This window comes from Halichoeres trimaculatus, unplaced genomic scaffold (assembly GCF_033239565.1).
Source record: "Halichoeres trimaculatus isolate MK-OKI-2021-1 unplaced genomic scaffold, fHalTri1.1 fHalTri1_scaffold_8, whole genome shotgun sequence".
In the NCBI taxonomy this organism is placed as follows: Eukaryota; Metazoa; Chordata; class Actinopteri; order Labriformes; family Labridae; genus Halichoeres; species Halichoeres trimaculatus.
In genome coordinates this window covers 20,491,389-20,508,516 of record NW_027437186.1, presented here as the reverse complement: position 1 = coordinate 20,508,516, position 17,128 = coordinate 20,491,389, and the positions used below count along the sequence as shown (strand labels likewise).

The window sequence follows — 17,128 nt, the reverse complement described above, 5'->3', positions numbered from 1 at the left end:
ACTGTATTTGTATGTTCTGTAAATATACATTTCATAAAACTTACTTGTGTTCTTGTTCTTGGTGTTAGTGATGCAGACCCCAGTGTTGACTGTAGGTTCAGTTTTTAATCTATAAAGTAAATAGCTTCCATGCACTGAATTTACCCCAGCTAAAGCTTTCGACTTTTATACTTTGGAAAGACAAGAGAAAATACCATGAATGTTTAACACAACAGTCTCAAATGCTAAATCCTGGATTACAATGTCAGTTTCTTCACTCTTGGAGACAAAGAATGCCAGCTCTTGATCTTTTTTAAGTTTATTTCACTGCTGGCCCCAAATCAATTATTAAGAACTTAAAACAATACTTGTGTTTACAGTCTAATCCACCCCAAATCCAGTATAAGCCCCCACCCTAGACATTTTTGAAACAATTATTCCCATTTCATGATTTTTTATTTTTATTTATTATTTATTTTTTTTCAGGATTCTGTGTACTCCTGTAAGATTAAGGAGGTTGGGGTTCCAATTTTCACAGGGTGTCCGCGGGGTCTTAAAAAGTATTAAAAGTTGATAAATCAATTTTGGGAAAATTAAGGGCATTAAAAAGTATTAAAAAGTCTTAATTGTGGTTTTATGAGGTGTTAAGTTTCATAGGTATTCAAAGTTTGACTCAAAAAATATACATGAATATTTATTTTCCTCCTTGCAACTGTCCCCTGATTGGGACGTTAAACATTCAGCCGATGAAGTTCTGAAATAGAATTGCATAGAAAAGAATAGAGTTACTTTATTGACCCCAAACTGGAAAAATGTTGTGTTAGCAGCAGAAATCGATGGAGTCAGTAGAAAAATACAAAAATAAAAAAGAAAAGAATAAAAAAAATACATAAAGACTCTAGTTACAAGAAAATACAGCAATAAGGATTGAGAGCGGTATAAACACCAGCTATAAATTAACATCATTTCTAGTTTCATAAAGAGAAATTAAATATGTCCTAAATTTTAAAAATGATTAAATAATAATTTCTCATTTTCTTCAGCAAGTTGGCCTTGAATAACTGTTGTATCTTGTTGTGGGAGTGTCAGTTAACCTGCCTTTAGTTTCATTTGTTCTTTCAAGCTTTATTCCTCCTTAGCTTACATTGTTTCTGTAAAAATGTAAACCACAACTGTTAAAAAGTGGATGCCAACAACAACTGAAAGCTGCGATAAAGTCTTAAAACTTTTTAAAAAGTTTTTGACAAAGTCTTAAAAAGGTATTGAAATCAACCTCGGGATTTTAGCATATACCCTGTTTTAGTGACATAATATTTATCTTTATGCAGCTTCATTACTAATGATATATTTTTTTCCCTTTAATGACCATCAAATTTTACAATCCTTAATATAGTTTAGTTTTAAACTATCAATCCAATGATGACCTTAAAACACTTTACTGAAATCTGCATTTTTGTCTTTTCGTTGTCTAATGCTCTTTTAAGCAGAACATGGATGCCCAGTCAGTAGTGCTCCATCTGCTTTGTGTCCTCTAAAAAGTTTTGATTTTCCTCACCAGAGGGCAGTGTTGTTTCTCTCTATCAAGTCTTTGACTTCACAATAACTGCTTAGTATTTTACAGCCTTAGAGGTTTTGACAGCTCTTTGTCTCTTAAATTCTTTACTTTATTATTCTACAGCTGAAGGGCTTCTCTGGTGATTATGTGAGTGTTTCGAAAAATGTTAAAATCATCTTGTTTCAGGAGGAAAAAGGGAACTTTGGATGTAAAACTCATTTTTCATCACTGCGATTGAGACCTGTAGCTTTAGAAAACCTTAAAAACAGTTTCAGGTCTGCCAGAAAATCACTCACATAAGAATTAACACCAACCAGTTTTCCTGCTTGGATGAAGCTGTTTATTGCCTGCATCAGTCATCACTTGTTTCATAGAGTTATGTAGCTTTAAATAGCAACATTAGCATTAAAGAGTCACCTTTGACATTTGCTGGATGACCCATTTGTCTCCCTCTCTCTCTCTCTCTCTCTCACACACACACACACACACACACACACACACACACACACACACACACACACACACACACACACACACACACACACACACACACACACACATGATACACACACACACAAATGAACTTTTGTGTGTATGTGTGTGTTTGTGTGTATGTGTTATGATTACTCTTACTAACAGTCAGTCAGCTTTCACTCATGTGTCAGCTCCTGTGAGATGGAAAACGTGCTCTCAGAAAGCACCAGATCTCAGTAGGTTTAGCATGGTCTTCATGAGGAAAAGATTTAAAAATTTGTTTATGATTTATGAAACTGAAAATGATGCTTTTCCTTTCTTGCTCTTAGCATTTGGAGGGAATTTTCTCTTGATATGTAATTTAACATCTGGGTTTGACTAACTTTCTAAGGGCCTCTGTGGCTTGTTCCTTAGAAGACACACGCGCTGATGTAAAAGAGAGTGCAGTGGTACACCTCACAGGAAAGAAATGTGCTCTAGGTGGGTTTAAATGGAGCACTTTCTAAAACCACAGAGCTTGCTGATGACTGTGGTGAAGTGGTGGCTGTTGATTAGTCCGGCTGTGGCCTTTCACTCCATCAGAAACTCCAGGTCATTTATCTGGCAGATTTATCGATCCACTACATCACTGAGACACATCCTCAATCAGACATGCTGCTAATTGTAAAAGTCATTAGACCCAATCTCAACTATTAAGTATGTGTGTGTTAACAGCTACATTCAGAGGAGGTGCATGTTGGTGACTTTGACACAAATGTAGGATTGTAGGTGAAGAGCCCTGATGAGCTCTGTATTTGAGCTACTTAAAGGTAACACTATGTTCGAAACATTAGTCTTCACTTGTAGAGGTAAACAACATGGAGGATAGTTCAAATATCCTTAATTCATTCACTGCTGTTATTTTCAGCATCTGTTAATCAGAGACAAAGTGCTGTTGACTTTAATGTGAATGAACATGTTCAGTTTAGTGTGATTGAAAACTGTGGAGCCATCTAATGGTAAAACTTTAGGGTGAATCAAACTGTTGAGTTTCATGCTAATTCAACCTGTTGGTAGGCTCAAAAAGAGTATTTTATCATCAAGGTAATAGGGGGGATCATATATAGTGAGCAGGTGGATATGCGAGGTAGCATTACTTCCTTTTTTTTGTCTCACTCATTATTCTGCCGTTGGACTTGTCTTTGTTTGGGTTGTTTAATTGTTCTTGATTGTCTTAGCACTTTGTAAATCCATGTTACCATTATCATTACTTTTCTTATTATCATTATCATGCATGTTGGACAAGACCCCTCTGCTCCATGCCAAGGTCTTGTTTCACCCTGCCAGGATTCTATTTTTGAACTGCCAAAGTATGTCCTCATAGCAACTTTTACTGACCAAACAAGAACAACAACAACAAAAAACCTTGTTTTCCATGTTTGGGTGAAAGATATGGTCAGCTGATAAAAAAAGATAAAAGTCAATAGGTGCAGCCAATGTTCCTCATAAAAAAATGATATTACGTAAAAAGTTACTATGAATATGGTTTTAGTAGTTTTCTACACTGTGTGAAAAATGGTTTTAAACAAACTATCCCAAAACTAGAGAGAAAACATTGATATCTATGGTGTACTGACTTACCCAGTACAAGAAAACCCATAATATCATGTTAAGAAATTAAATATTTCAAATATTTATTGAGAAAATACTTCATAAGAAATAACTTACTTCATCAGTACACTTGCATAACTTCTAGGGAGGTAAATTATTTTGTACTAATTAGGGATGCACGATATTATCGGCACAATATTGGTATCGGCTGATAAAAGCTTAAAAACACGTTTATCGGTATCGGCAGATATGAAAATTTCTGCCGATATGCACAGCTGATAAGGTGCTATTCAGTTAGGATTATTATTATTTTCCATCTGAAAAATAAGCTCCTTAAATAAAATGTAGCACTTCATTTATTTGCTCTGCAGAGCTCTGTGTCTGTCACCAGGTTGTTACAGTAGCTCTAAAATAATCAAATGCAACTTGGTTATGTTTAAAAATGCATTGTACATTTAAAGTTCATGTGATCTAAAGAAATTATTTTTCTGTATTTCAATACTGAATGTCTTGAGTTTGAAAAAATAATACATTTCTTATTTATGGTAAAATCAAATGTTTTTTGTCTTGTTTTATGTGTCTTTCTTAAACAAATAAGACCGTCACAACAAGAGTAACATATAAATTCCAGTACAGGATAGACTTAGCTTTCTTTACAGTGAAAAAAACAAATAAACTTGTGATTATTGGTATCGGTATCGGCCAAAAGGGGTTTCGATATATCGGCAAAATCCAATATCATGCATCCCTGGTACTAATCATGCTTTTGATGTTGCTCTATTAATTGGACAATTTAATAGGACTGACTTTCAAATTGGTTAAAATGATTAAAATGGTAGAAGAGTCATTTAAAATACTATCACACTGATAGAAATACAAACTACATATCTAACAAATATGTATATAACGTGTTGTTTTCGCAAGTTGAAAGAATATTTTTCATACCAACCCTTATTTTCACTGTCCCAACTATCTTTAAGAGATAGTTTGTGTCTGTCACTTTTCTCCCTCTGTTTTCTGACTCAGTCGAGAAATTTGCTGCTTGTCCTTCAATTTCATTCAGTTTTTTCCTTTTAAATCCATCTTGAGAAAAAAACAACAACCCTGGCCTATCTTAGCCCAGGGACAGTATGAGAGTTTAGTGTATGACGAGGCAAAACATCCGGCCTGTGTGTGTGTGTGTGTGTGTGTGTGTGTGTGTGTGTGTGTGTGTGTATTCTTAAGGTCAGCGATGTTAATGCACGGTGACTTCCACATGTCAATCAGCCATATGCCACCAAAGCTGAACTGTTAAAGCCCTAGAAGAATCTGTCTCCAGTGTGCCTGCAGCACAACGACGCTAAAACAGGAGGGAATCCAGTCCTCTGACTGAGCAAATAAATAAAGTCTGGCAGAAGACACTTCTTTTTAATCCTTGAAAAGTCCTAAAACAAAAATCATACACAAACTTATGCTGCATTCAAACTCACAGTATGTTGGTGATCACTTTTTTCTACCTTCTGCCAAAACAGGAAAGTTTAAATTCCAATTTCTTCTTTATTTGCAATCAGAGAAATAAAAAGGAAAAGGGCAGATATCATCTGGGAAAGAAACAAACAAAAATTATCTTAACAGGTAAAAACAATCATTTGAAATAATATATATTGAACTAAACTTAAAAATGCCTTGGATGAGGTCTCAAGATTGTTTTCTTAAAAACATGAAGAAAAATACTTAAATTCTTACCAGAAATGATTTCTGGTTAAACTGGCGTGTAGCTTTTAATGGAGCAATGTTCACTCAGCACAGGCATGTAGACACCAACCTGTAAAGAGTACTAAAGGCTGGTGGTGCTAGATCTGCTAATATTAGCTTCACTCTTCAAATATTTTGAAGTTGTTTACCTTGTGAAGAAGTTTTGAGTCAGGTTTTTTTTAGATTCCCTGGAAATAAGTCTCTTCTGAACATCCCTTGTGATAACTTTTAGTGGCACACATAGAATCTTCTTTCACTCGGCCTTACTTATGCTTAGGTACACTTCGATGACTCATATTTATAGTTTATGGGCACATAGGTGTCAGCTGAAGAGATACTTGAGTCGTTCACTGAAGAGGAAGAAAGCCCAGTGCAAACAAACATAAACACAGTTGTTGTTGTTAAAAAGCTGCGGCTTTCCCTCTTTATATGTCTCTCACTCACTCTCCGGCTCTGTCTATTTTTGCTCTGTTTGGTCCATTAAGATCAGCAGTGATGAGAGTTAATGACTGAGGCCTTTCCAACGAGCAGCCTGTAATCACAAATGTCCTGGAGACTGGACACACACACACAAAATATATACACAGAAACATGGGTACAAAGATATAAATACACCTGCAATACTTACAGTAAAATACACAAACAAACATAAGAAATGCACTAGAAAATTATACATTGTTTAAAGAAAAAAAAAACTGGCTTGTATAGATTCTAGAAATTAATATTGTATTACTGGGTGACTTAACTTGCTTTAAAAAAACAAACAAAAAAACAAACAAAAAAACAATTCACTGAATCTAGTTTCTTCTGCCAAAATGTAGGTGAAATTTTTTTTTTTTTTTGTCAAAGAATCTTTAAATTCTATGTGCAAATGGTCATTTAAACTAAAGTAAACTTTATCATGGCTTACTTTTACCCTTTGTCATTTTTATTATCATTCATTACAGTTATCTATGTTTTCAGTGTCTAGCTTTTTGCTGGATTTTCCAAATGTGTGACAGTCTTGTAATTTTCACCTGTGCTAACCCCCCCCCCAAAAAAAAAAAAAAAAAAAAAAGTACACTAACCCCTAAAGCCCCCTAGTTACATCTTCGAGTAGGTGCATGTCAGGCTACACACAGTACGTAGGTTTCTGTTTTGGCTAGGGTGTCCTTTTGGTTCAGACTTAGCAACCAGGCTTTAAAGGTTTGCATATTCTGCTGTGCTTCACTGAGTTTAAAAAATCCTCTTTGTCCTCAGCTGTAGCAGTCACAGGTTAAGAATCAAAAGAATAAAACATGTGTAGTTTTATATCCACACTTTTCTTTAAGCTGTTGGTATAAACAGCAACTGTTCTCTTTGTTTAATGCTAATTAGCGAACCAAAGCCTAGCATCTTGACAAGCCAACTTTTTATGATTAATATCAAGAAATTTTATCAACAGGCTGCCATTTTGCTCATTTAGTGGTCTAGTTCCCCCATGTGGAGCAGATTTGTCACACTGGATAAACTCCTGGCCAAGACATTGTTGTGATGCATGTCATCACCCACACTCTCCTCCCCACTTTCCTGTCTCTATCAAAAATTGTCTGCTAGCAGCTCTTTGTTGTGTTACCACGAGTGAGTTCAAACAACGATTGCAAACTGTTATAATGATGAGAGCTAAGTCTGATTCAGCAAAATAATTTAAGTTTGTCATCCACGAAGTGAAAGATCCTGGTGTCAGTTAGCCCTACAGCTAACATTGCCTATGACATTTATGAGTCAAATTTCCGCTGCCATTTTGACACATGTCAACAAAGTGAGTCAGGAAGAATGAGCAATTTCAGTTTAACTTACCACAGTGCTTTCGTAATTTGGGGAAACCCTGGTAACCCTGGTTTGATGAATTTAGCTGAAATGCTGTTTTCATTTGGTATTTTTTTAAGAGAGTGACATGAAGGACTGTTCCAGTAAAAAGTTTCTCAGGTGGAGGTGGCATAGGTTAGGTTTGCATACACGTACTTTAAAAATATCAAAGTTCAAATGGTTTGCCGCTGCTAACTAAGAAAAAATATTCATGTAGGATTTCTTGATGTTTTAGCTTTTGACACAGCAGATGAAGCTGTTTAGCAAAAACTTCAAAATGACTAATCTACGTCTTTGAAGAACACAATGTGTTAAATCAGTGTGCTGTTATGGTACAACTCAATTCCTTATGGAGTTAAAGAGAGGCTGGCAGTTGTTCCTTTCCTTGCCATTAGGACGTGACGTTGACATGTCTTGATCTGCAAGTCTGTATTATGACAGCTTGCAGGTGCAGGTTCACAAAAGCTACACCTGATTGAAACTTGCAGCCAGCCTAGCATGAATAACATGACTATTTTATATTAATTTCAGGTATGTTGGGTGTGTCAAATATAGTGTTCTACAGGGGCAGATGATCTGAGGTGACATAAACTTTCAGAAAATGCTGCAAATACTCAAAAATTCAAATTCAAAAACTGATTCAACAGTTCAAATCAAACTTTGCGGGGCTGTGAGTGCCAATATTGCTGGTTACAGTTTATTTTCAATTGCTTCTTCAAAGCTTCCAGGACAGGTCGTCAGGACTGGATTAATTTATGGCACGTCCAGATCTCTATGACAACCCCACACAGGCTGACGAAGTCTAGTAGGAGACACAAAACACAGAGATCTGAGTTTACTTTTGCTTTTGTAACATTACAGCACTCATTATCCCTGGTTTGTTTTGTTAGCAGTAAGTTACAGCTCACATCAAAGCACAAAGTAATTTAAAGCTTGCACTCAGTCTTTAAGTCTCTGTTACTTTAAGTTAATTTTAGGTTCCCATCATTTTGAAAATGTTTCTTTTTCCATACATACCTTTTTGTTTGTTCTGTTTAGTTTGCCATGTGGTGCCTTACAGCCTGTACTTGGCCCAGCATGCCCTGGGTTTGGGGTTGTTTACAGAATTGGTGATGTCATCTGTATCCTACAGAGCTGCTCTGAGTTGCAGCCAATTTGGTAATTGGGGAGGCCATAAACGCTGGCTGAAGTGTGCTTTGCAGAGAGAAAGAAGAGATCATGCTGCCTTTAAGAGGTGCCTTATTTTCATTTAACCATGAGTTAATTTGCCTTAATTTTTGTTACATCTATGTGTTCTGAACACTGTAAAAAAATTAACTTCTTGGGGAAAAAGAAGTCTGCAGTGTTGCCATCCAGCCACCTTCCTTCACTGATCAGTAATGTCAAAAACATATGAAGTCCAAAACAAAAATAAGCTGAAAAACACTGCAAACCAAAAATCACATGCTGTCAAACAGTAAAATGATTGTTTAAAGAGTTACAAGCAAGAATAGCTTTTCTGTGCCAGTCATAAAAAGGGGGAGGTTAGGACTTTTATACGGCTGAATCATTTTCAAACATTATAACCTTAGCAGCAACATAGGATATCAGGCGTCATGGGATGACGCTAATGATGCTTTTCTACATTGAGGCACATACAACAAGCCATTAAAGAGAAAACAAGATTTTTTTTTTTTTTTTTTCAAATGAAACACAAGAGTGCAAACAACAGAGCAGAAATGCACAGTCCATTTGCACTTCAGTTTCTTTAACCAAATGTCTCTGACAAACATGTCCTCCTACCGGGGAGGTCATTACAGAGCTGTAGAAAATCACTGCTGGATGTGACTGAGAAGTTCCTTAATACTGAGAAGTATGACAACATGACTGAAAGCATGGCCGACTTCTAACCTTTAGATATCACACATGTGTCCATTAGCGGCATCTGGTGCGGCTGAGTTACACTGGAACTGTGAAAATCAGCTGTTTAGGTTCAGAGGTGTGATGTTACATTGGTTATGATGGTTTCACTGTCATTACATCTATACAACTTACATGCAGGTCATTTTTTGTACTACCAGGGAAGCTATCTCATCAGCAATAACTGACTTATGGTATATACTAAAATACACTTTGTGCATATATTTGACAGACACCTTCCAAAAATGAGACAGCTTGTTTCTGTATGTTATAAATTCACCAGTTGGAATTTCAGAACTTTCGGTTGTATTCATGCTTGAATCCACAGGTTAATTCTAATGACGATAAACTTCTTTAAAATGAAAAAAAAAAAAAAAAAAACTCTAAAAAAGAAGCAATTTCAAGCTCATAAGAAGTTTTTTTTTGTGTGTGTGTGTGTGTTAAATTGTACATTAGAGTTCAGGCATGAATCAGTACTTGGCTGTAATGCTGTTAAAAGTTTAATTTTTTGTGCTACTTTTATTGACTTAACCTGGTCTGAAATAATTATTTAGTTGTCTAACCTTCACATAAAATTTTTCAACTTGGGATTTTCTCTTGTGCTTAAAACTCAGAGAGTCAGCCCTCTCTGGACTCTGTTTAGGAAGCTCCATGTGTGGAGTCTTGCTGCCACCCTCACGTTCGACTGTAAAATATTTACACACTTTTCGACCGGATTTATGAAATGTATCAGAAAATGATATATTAAGACCCTGTATCTGTCAGTCAAAGTGGACATTCATTGTACACAGCTCAGTTTATTTTTCCAGGCTTAGTTGATTCATAGTGTCGCTGTCCATGGTGCTGAAAAACATGACCCCACACATGATTCACTGTGACTTTGTTGTGTTCTCATGCTGCTTATTTCATCTTCTTTTTTTCTTTCTTTCATTATGTCCCTTCAAATAATGTTTTGGAAGAATGGAGTGAAAGCAGGACACTGTAATGAAAGCTTAATGGCAGCATATCTTGATTTTAAATGGTCTGAAATTTCAACTCAATTTTTAACAAGGGCAGGAAAACAAATACTGTGACTCTTTTATTCTTAAATGAAATTGTCTATTTAGTGGATAGAATCAGTAAGTATTATTAAGCTTCTAAAGAGGTCTAACAAGTGCTCCCTGCAGTACTCTGACAGATGGAAAGATGATGGGGTGTTTTTTTTTTCTGGGTCAGTACAGACAGACAGAGACACTGATAGGAATGTAAGTCACACTCAGTGTTGTTTATGGCACATATGAGAAAGAAGTGAAGGTTACTTGCTAATTAGCAACATACGTCAACATGTCACTTCTTGATATGTAGGATCATATCACAAGCTTTTCTGTTAATTAGAAACACATAAACACATCTGTTGTAGTTGAAGGGTTCATTGAGCCTTTGGGTTCCCCTTCCAGTTTGGGTGCTAATGAATGAACTTAAGTTTTACATGTTATATCTCAAAAATCCACATTAGTGAAACTCATATTCTAAAATGTCAACCGTCAAACAATCAGCCAGACAAAAGACTCAGCTTTGAAAAATAAACCAATATCTTTTATTTGGTGACTGGTGTACATCACTATATGCACTAAAGGCAGGTTTATGCTCAGTTATAACATCTCTGCTCTACATGTTGAGTAGTATAAAGTGATTATATGCATCTGGTTCATTTAAAACGTGTTGCTCTCACTCCCCCTCTGTCTTATTTTTATCATCAAACGATGATAATTTACCAATGACAATCCAATTTCTTAAAAGTTAATTTGACATTTTTCTTCCACTTACAGCTAAAGGTTTATTGTAAAGACTGGATCAAAGAAATAAATAGAAACATCTCTCTTTGTAAAATGTGTTGTCTTGAAATTATAAATAGATCAGTTTCACTTTAATTTGGGTCAGAGTGACAAATTTTAATTTTGAAGTTGTCAGAAAAAAACATTGGTCACTTAGAAGCAAGGTAACATTGGACCGAAACATTCATAGGACACAGATTAAATGCTCTACCTTGCTAAAAGTTCATGAGAGTTGTATCCAGATTGAATGCTGTTCTATTAGCATTCGATAGTAGGAAGTTGTAAGTGGTGGTGACAAATCTGGCTAAAATTTGGATGTGATTTCTTAAAAAGTCACTACAGGAGGGAAACAGTTCCACTAATTGACAACAGTGATGTTGGAAAGAAGTAAAACTGTTACTTCTTTTGTTTATTTACTGCTGCCAGTTGTCAAATTTTATCCCTTATTTAACAAAGTGCACATGGTTGCTCAGAGTTGCTGTCCCAAAGAGTGCTTGGGCTAAGATCTCCTTTTAGTATTGTGTATATATTCTTTATATATACAGTGTAAACATGAACTGTGTGTATGGATTGATAGAGAACACATCATCAGGTTGGTTTGACTTTCAAATGTCCTTTGGATTAATACTGTGTTGTTTTTGGAGTGGGCAGTTTCATGAGGATGACTTGAGGTATTCACTGAAGCGTGGACCCCTCCTCAAAGTGGCTGCAGAGGACAGGAGAGGGAGGAAATAGACAGAGGAGATGGTTACTGATACAGAATAACTGGATGTTGAAAATCCTAAATATCAACTCTGCATTTCATGATTTATTGATTGTTAGCCTCTTGACTTCCACACATATACTTATTGTTTTATGTGAAAGTTGCATGTAGGTGTGCACGGCCTCTTTGATCGTATATGTCTACATTATAGTTAATCATTCTGTATGATTTAAAGTCAAAATATGAATCTGACATCTGCAGGGAATATTAGGAAAAATTAAAGGAGGAAAATCAGACAGCAAATATTTTTGTGTTTGTTCCTACCAGCTGAAAGTTGTTCAGGAGATGATCTACGTTAATGTCACTGTAGCTGTCCTGGAAGGCGTTGGGGTCATCGATGGTGTCTTCAGGGTCACTGGTTACAGGATCTTCTAGGCTGTTTGTGTTTGTTTAATGCGGAAGTAGAAAGAGTGTGTAAGGTTAATGTTTCTCAAGTCATGCTTCTCACAGAAACTTAAAATTTTGCAACACAGTGTGGAACGGCATAATGGATGATAAATGGAACATTTGCCATGAAATGACTCTGTATTAATTTCTTTGTCGGTGCAGTTTCAGCCATACACAATATGTCCTGTTGTTCTTGTTTTACAGACTATTTTTGGGAGGCTTTTTGTGCATTTATTGAGTGGAAATAACAGTTGATTGAAAGTGTAACTGGTAGAGAAAGTGCAGGATGAGGGCTGATATCGGACCTCTGTAAATGATTCAACGGCTGAGATAAACCAACATTCCTGCTCTGCACATTTAAAGCTTTAAACTTCTCCTCTTTAAGTGATGTTTGTTGTTTACTAAATACCTGTTTTTGTAACATGAGTTTGTTTTATGTTTGCAGTTTAGAGGCCATCTGTTGTATGAAATTTGTCTGTGTTGTACTCTGGATGAAAGAAAACGTAAGATGTATGAACTCAATTCAGTATCTCAGAAGGGACAGCAGAAAAAGACCTTGAAGCACTGTTTGGTTGTTTGAGTCTGTTTTTTAAACAGACCCTATCATAATAATCTTGTGGGGAAAAAAAGATGGAAATAAACCTCAGATTTTTAAGTCAGGTTAACATAAAAATAAACTTTGTCCTTGCATCATATGATTGTGTTTTAAGCTTGTAAAACCCTTTTTCAACTATGGTTATTTTAAAAATATACCATAAAAACAAACTTTAAGTTGACTTAAGAAGAATTTAGATGCATTGGGGGATTTAATAAGTCAGGGAGTTGTAGTTGTCTTTGCAGAGGGAGAAAAAACAAGTGAAGGAAGAAGTAACCTCTAAGTACCTTCTTTTCCCCGTTAAGACTGAGTTGAGGTACTTCTTGACTGCCATCTGTTTGCGAAAGCGGCTGTAGTTGTCTGTAAAAATGGCATCTGAGTGGCGCTTCACTGGCTCATCCATTAGCTCATCACTGCACACCAGAGCAAAATAGAAAAAAAAAACAGAAGAGGAGAAAAATAGATGAATTAAGGTTTCATCACAGGAGAGAGAGCTGCAGGTTGGGATGTAAACGTCAGTGAAGCTCAGGATCTGTTATTCATGGTGTCTTCTTCTCTGTGCCTGACTGAATCCCTCCTGGCTGTTTTACTAACATGTACTAAACAGATTGCGGCATAAATTAACCTTTAAAATGTTTAGTAAATTAAAAAATGCATCATTGGACAGGTCCAGGTTTCTCTTGCAAATGTCAGAAGCTTCAGTGGTGTTAGAGTACACACATTGTTCAGCGAGTGGCCCAATGGTGTCTGAAAAAATCTGAGGTCAAAGAGAATTCTACAGTAGCAGTATAGTATTTACAATAAATGTTATATATATATATATATATATATATATATATATATATATATATATATATATATATATATATATATATATATATATATATATATATATATATATATACAATGTAAAGATACAAGTTCAAAATACAAATCCTTGTCTTGCCTTTGTCTCTGCTCAGTTTGGTGAATTCTTCATGAACTCATGAATTCTCAAAAAGCTACTCAAACACCATTTACGTGGACACCGTTTTAAACTAGAAGGTGAAAATTGAGCCATTCTCCAGTGGTGAGCATCAATCTGAAAAACATTTTTAGCCACCTTCAATTTTCAAACTGCTCACCCTGGCAAGAAAGGTTTTTATTCTGTGACCTCCATCTATTGCAGAAACGGAAATACAGGTAGAGAGACACATTCAAACGCTGCTCTCTATGGATTAGGATCAAAACTTTAAATCATTAGTTAAGTCATCTCAATCTCTTCTTTTACGACATATATAATTTTGAATCAACAATATTCTAAAGGATGAAGACCGGGTCTACCCAGTAAGCTCCAGTCAAGCCGGTAGATTCAGTGTCGATTTAGATCTCAACGATAAGATGAAACGTGGGTCCGTGGTAGATCACCTACCTGACCCGTTTTCCAATCAGAGACTCCAGATACCTCCGCGCTGAGAGCTGTCCGAGCAGTTTGCTGTATCCGCTGGTGAACAGACCGTCTGCGTGTCTTGACGGTCTGCTCCATTTTACAGGGAGAGAATACGGGAAACTGGTCACAACTGACACAACAATAGAGTATTTAAAATAGAGAAAATAATACAGATATCAAATGGCTTTAGTGTGCCAAAGCTCTCTTTCTGACAATTAAATCGTTGGAGGGATATTTGTGATAGCCTGTAACGAGCAGTGCCAAGGTTTCAGTGAGCTCCGAAGTTATAACAACGAAGGAATGAGGTGGGTCCCATCTGGGTAAATTAGGACTCTCTAAATTGTTTAGGATCTCGTCCCATATAAATTCGAACATGTTGCCATACATTAAATTGTATTTTGCAATAAGACTTGTAGACTCTTCAGGTGCTGTCGAGGGAATCAAATAAACAGCACAACAAAACACATAATTATACAAACATTTTGACGCATGTGAATCATCTTAAGATGATAATAGCACTATAACAACCCGTAAAGTACATTTATTTTTAAATTGAGATAAATCAACTTTACATATTTTTGACTTTGTGTACCTGTTAAAATATTTTACATCATTCTTGAAATTTCCTCATTCGATGTTTGGATTAAGGAATATAAAGACGAGTTTTAAAGTTTAATTTGTCTTTTCACACAGGGCTGGAAGAGCACAGAATCCCTTACCTCATGGATGTGTACGGTAGACTCAGAGTCCGGGAGTAAAACACACTGCACAGGGCTATTAGGAAAATCAACTGGGGTCCGGTTCGTTGTAACATCGCTTTACACCTGAGGATGGAAAACGAGCATAGGATTCAATAATCAAGTAGCAAAAAGTGATCGATTGTCAGAGGAAAGTGTGATGGTAGAAATAGAAGAGACAGTGAAAAGATTACTTCAGCATCCACCCAAAAACCGATAAAAAAAATTCCTATGTGATCGTTAATGTTTTTAAAGAAGATTGACACAAAGAAGATGAGTTTGGTGCGTAATTACGCACGGCTAACAGCAAAAACTCATCTCTTTGTGATAGGAAGAAACTGCCAATCTGTTCATAATGTGTGGAGGTGGTTCTCACTTCTATGCGTCCAAACGCTCAAGTTAGTTCACCACAAAAATGAATTCCTCTCTTCTGCCAGTAGTGGTTATAAAACTTTGTAAATCCCCACTTTCCAACCAAGAACGATCACGAATGCCAGGGCACTGAGCATTGGCTCACTGGAAATTTAGAACTCAAAGAAATCCAGTGCGTAATTGCGCGCAATGCCATCAAACCATCAACAAAACATTAGTCTGGACCACGGAGACGCTGCGCTTCTGTTGCCAACTCAACCACAAACCACCTCTAATTGTTGAACTGCTATCGGTAAGTTTATTTTACCTTATCAATTCGATGTCAAACTCAGTACGTAACACGATACTTATCCAAAAGTAGACTGCGCTCAAGAGGAACAAAAACAGGGTTTAAAAGACCTAAGAGAAGGTGAAAAAAACATATAACATTTAAGATGAACATAAAATCTTACATGTGCTCTGAGAATGTGCTCTGCTTTTTGCTCCTTCTGTTGCGCTGTCCAAGGTTCTGATCTGGCGCTGCCGCTGTATTTCCACTCTGGTACTTCTGACTCTTGATGCTTCTGCCTTTCTTGCCTTCACGTCTGCTCCCGTTTTATACACCTGGATGTTTCTCATGGAATGGTGGGGGACTTCAGATTTGATCAGGGGCCTGAGACGTCAGTAGGTCTCTGCTTTCGTCATTGATCCTGCTCACGGTCAGAGCTTAACAGGCCCATGGTAATATTAGGTGGAGATTTTTCTTTTTTCGTCTAACTAACCGTAGAAATAACTCATATATATGCTGTAACTAATGCCTTTGACTCACTGATGATTTCCCATGGAGTTTACTCTAGTCCCAGCTGATTTGGCTCCACATAAGGGGAGAAATTAAAAATAAGATTGGAAATCAGAATGGTACATTTGCAACTTAATACAATAAGCTCGTGTTTTTTCAGCAAAAGTAGCATAAAGTATTGAGGCAAAGCTAGAAATGGAGTAAAACAGCATCAAATCTCCTTTGTTCTTAACTCCAGAAATTACAGAAACACTGTGATGGCTTGTTACATAAATAAATAATCCCTATTAAAAACAACAACAAAAAAAATTAAGATATTTGTTTACTATTAGTCATATGACTCGTTGCATGAACAGTTTCATTCTACAAATCCTCCATTTAGGATGTGGTTGGCATAATGTTTTGAAGTTCCTCCAACAATGTCAACAATAAACAGCGGTTTAAAAAGTAACACTGAATGCCAAGTTTTTTTTCTCGCATCCTAAATAGAAATCATTAACACTTTTCAATTGTATAGAGAAAGATGTGATATGGTTTTATAATGTTATATGTTTTGATACAAGTAGATGGGACAGGATGGGATAAGATAGTATATGTCAAGATACAATGTAAATCCAAATTATACAACATGTTACAATGCCACACCATTTAATATCATGGTAAATTCCTTTGTTAAGATTACCATCAGCTGCCACATGCACATGATTAGAATACATTAACATGATATAGTACTGTGTAGTACCATTCAGTCTCAGTCAATCTACTATGGTGTGATATATGGTGTGCTTTAATATGATACCATTCAGTACAGTAGAAAACTATATGATACAACAGGATACAACACAATGCAATACAAAATGCTCTGCTGTAATACATTAGCTTTGATAAGCTGTGATAGGATACAATTCAACACAACCTATTATGATACAAAATGATACAAAATTCTTTGATGCAATACATCTTTATATGAAAATACACCATGAAATGCGATTTATTGTTATGGTTAGGAATTTCTTTTGTAGACCTGAATGTCATGTACATTCAGCTGCCAAAGGTTTCAGCTATAAATGACAACCACAAAGGTCATATATTTCTCATTTGCCATGTTATAAGCTCAGGACAAAGCAGGTCATTGCTAGAGATTCAAATAAATAAAAAACAATACTTAACCCTTATAACCTTCTGAATCCTTGTT

At 36.1% G+C, this 17,128-nt stretch overlaps 1 protein-coding gene across 1 annotated transcript; it reads right to left on the bottom strand.

Moving 5' to 3' along the window:
* Positions 1-10,454: 10,454 nt before the first annotated feature.
* Positions 10,455-15,759, bottom strand: vip (vasoactive intestinal peptide). Its single transcript, XM_074676085.1, has 6 exons — positions 15,608-15,759; positions 14,766-14,870; positions 14,029-14,133; positions 12,905-13,030; positions 11,900-12,011; positions 10,455-11,578 (listed from the first exon to the last, which is right to left on the bottom strand). Coding segments are annotated over exons 1-6 (459 nt in total). The 5' UTR covers positions 15,610-15,759; the 3' UTR covers positions 10,455-11,569.
* Positions 15,760-17,128: the final 1,369 nt, after the last annotated feature.

Coding starts and splice junctions, on each gene's coding strand:
- vip (XM_074676085.1), bottom strand. Junction 14,134..14,765: donor CTACCGTACACATCCATGAG/GTAAGGGATTCT, acceptor AAAATGGAGCAG/ACCGTCAAGACACGCAGACG. Junction 12,012..12,904: donor GTCTTAACGGGGAAAAGAAG/GTACTTAGAGGT, acceptor AAACACAAACAG/CCTAGAAGATCCTGTAACCA.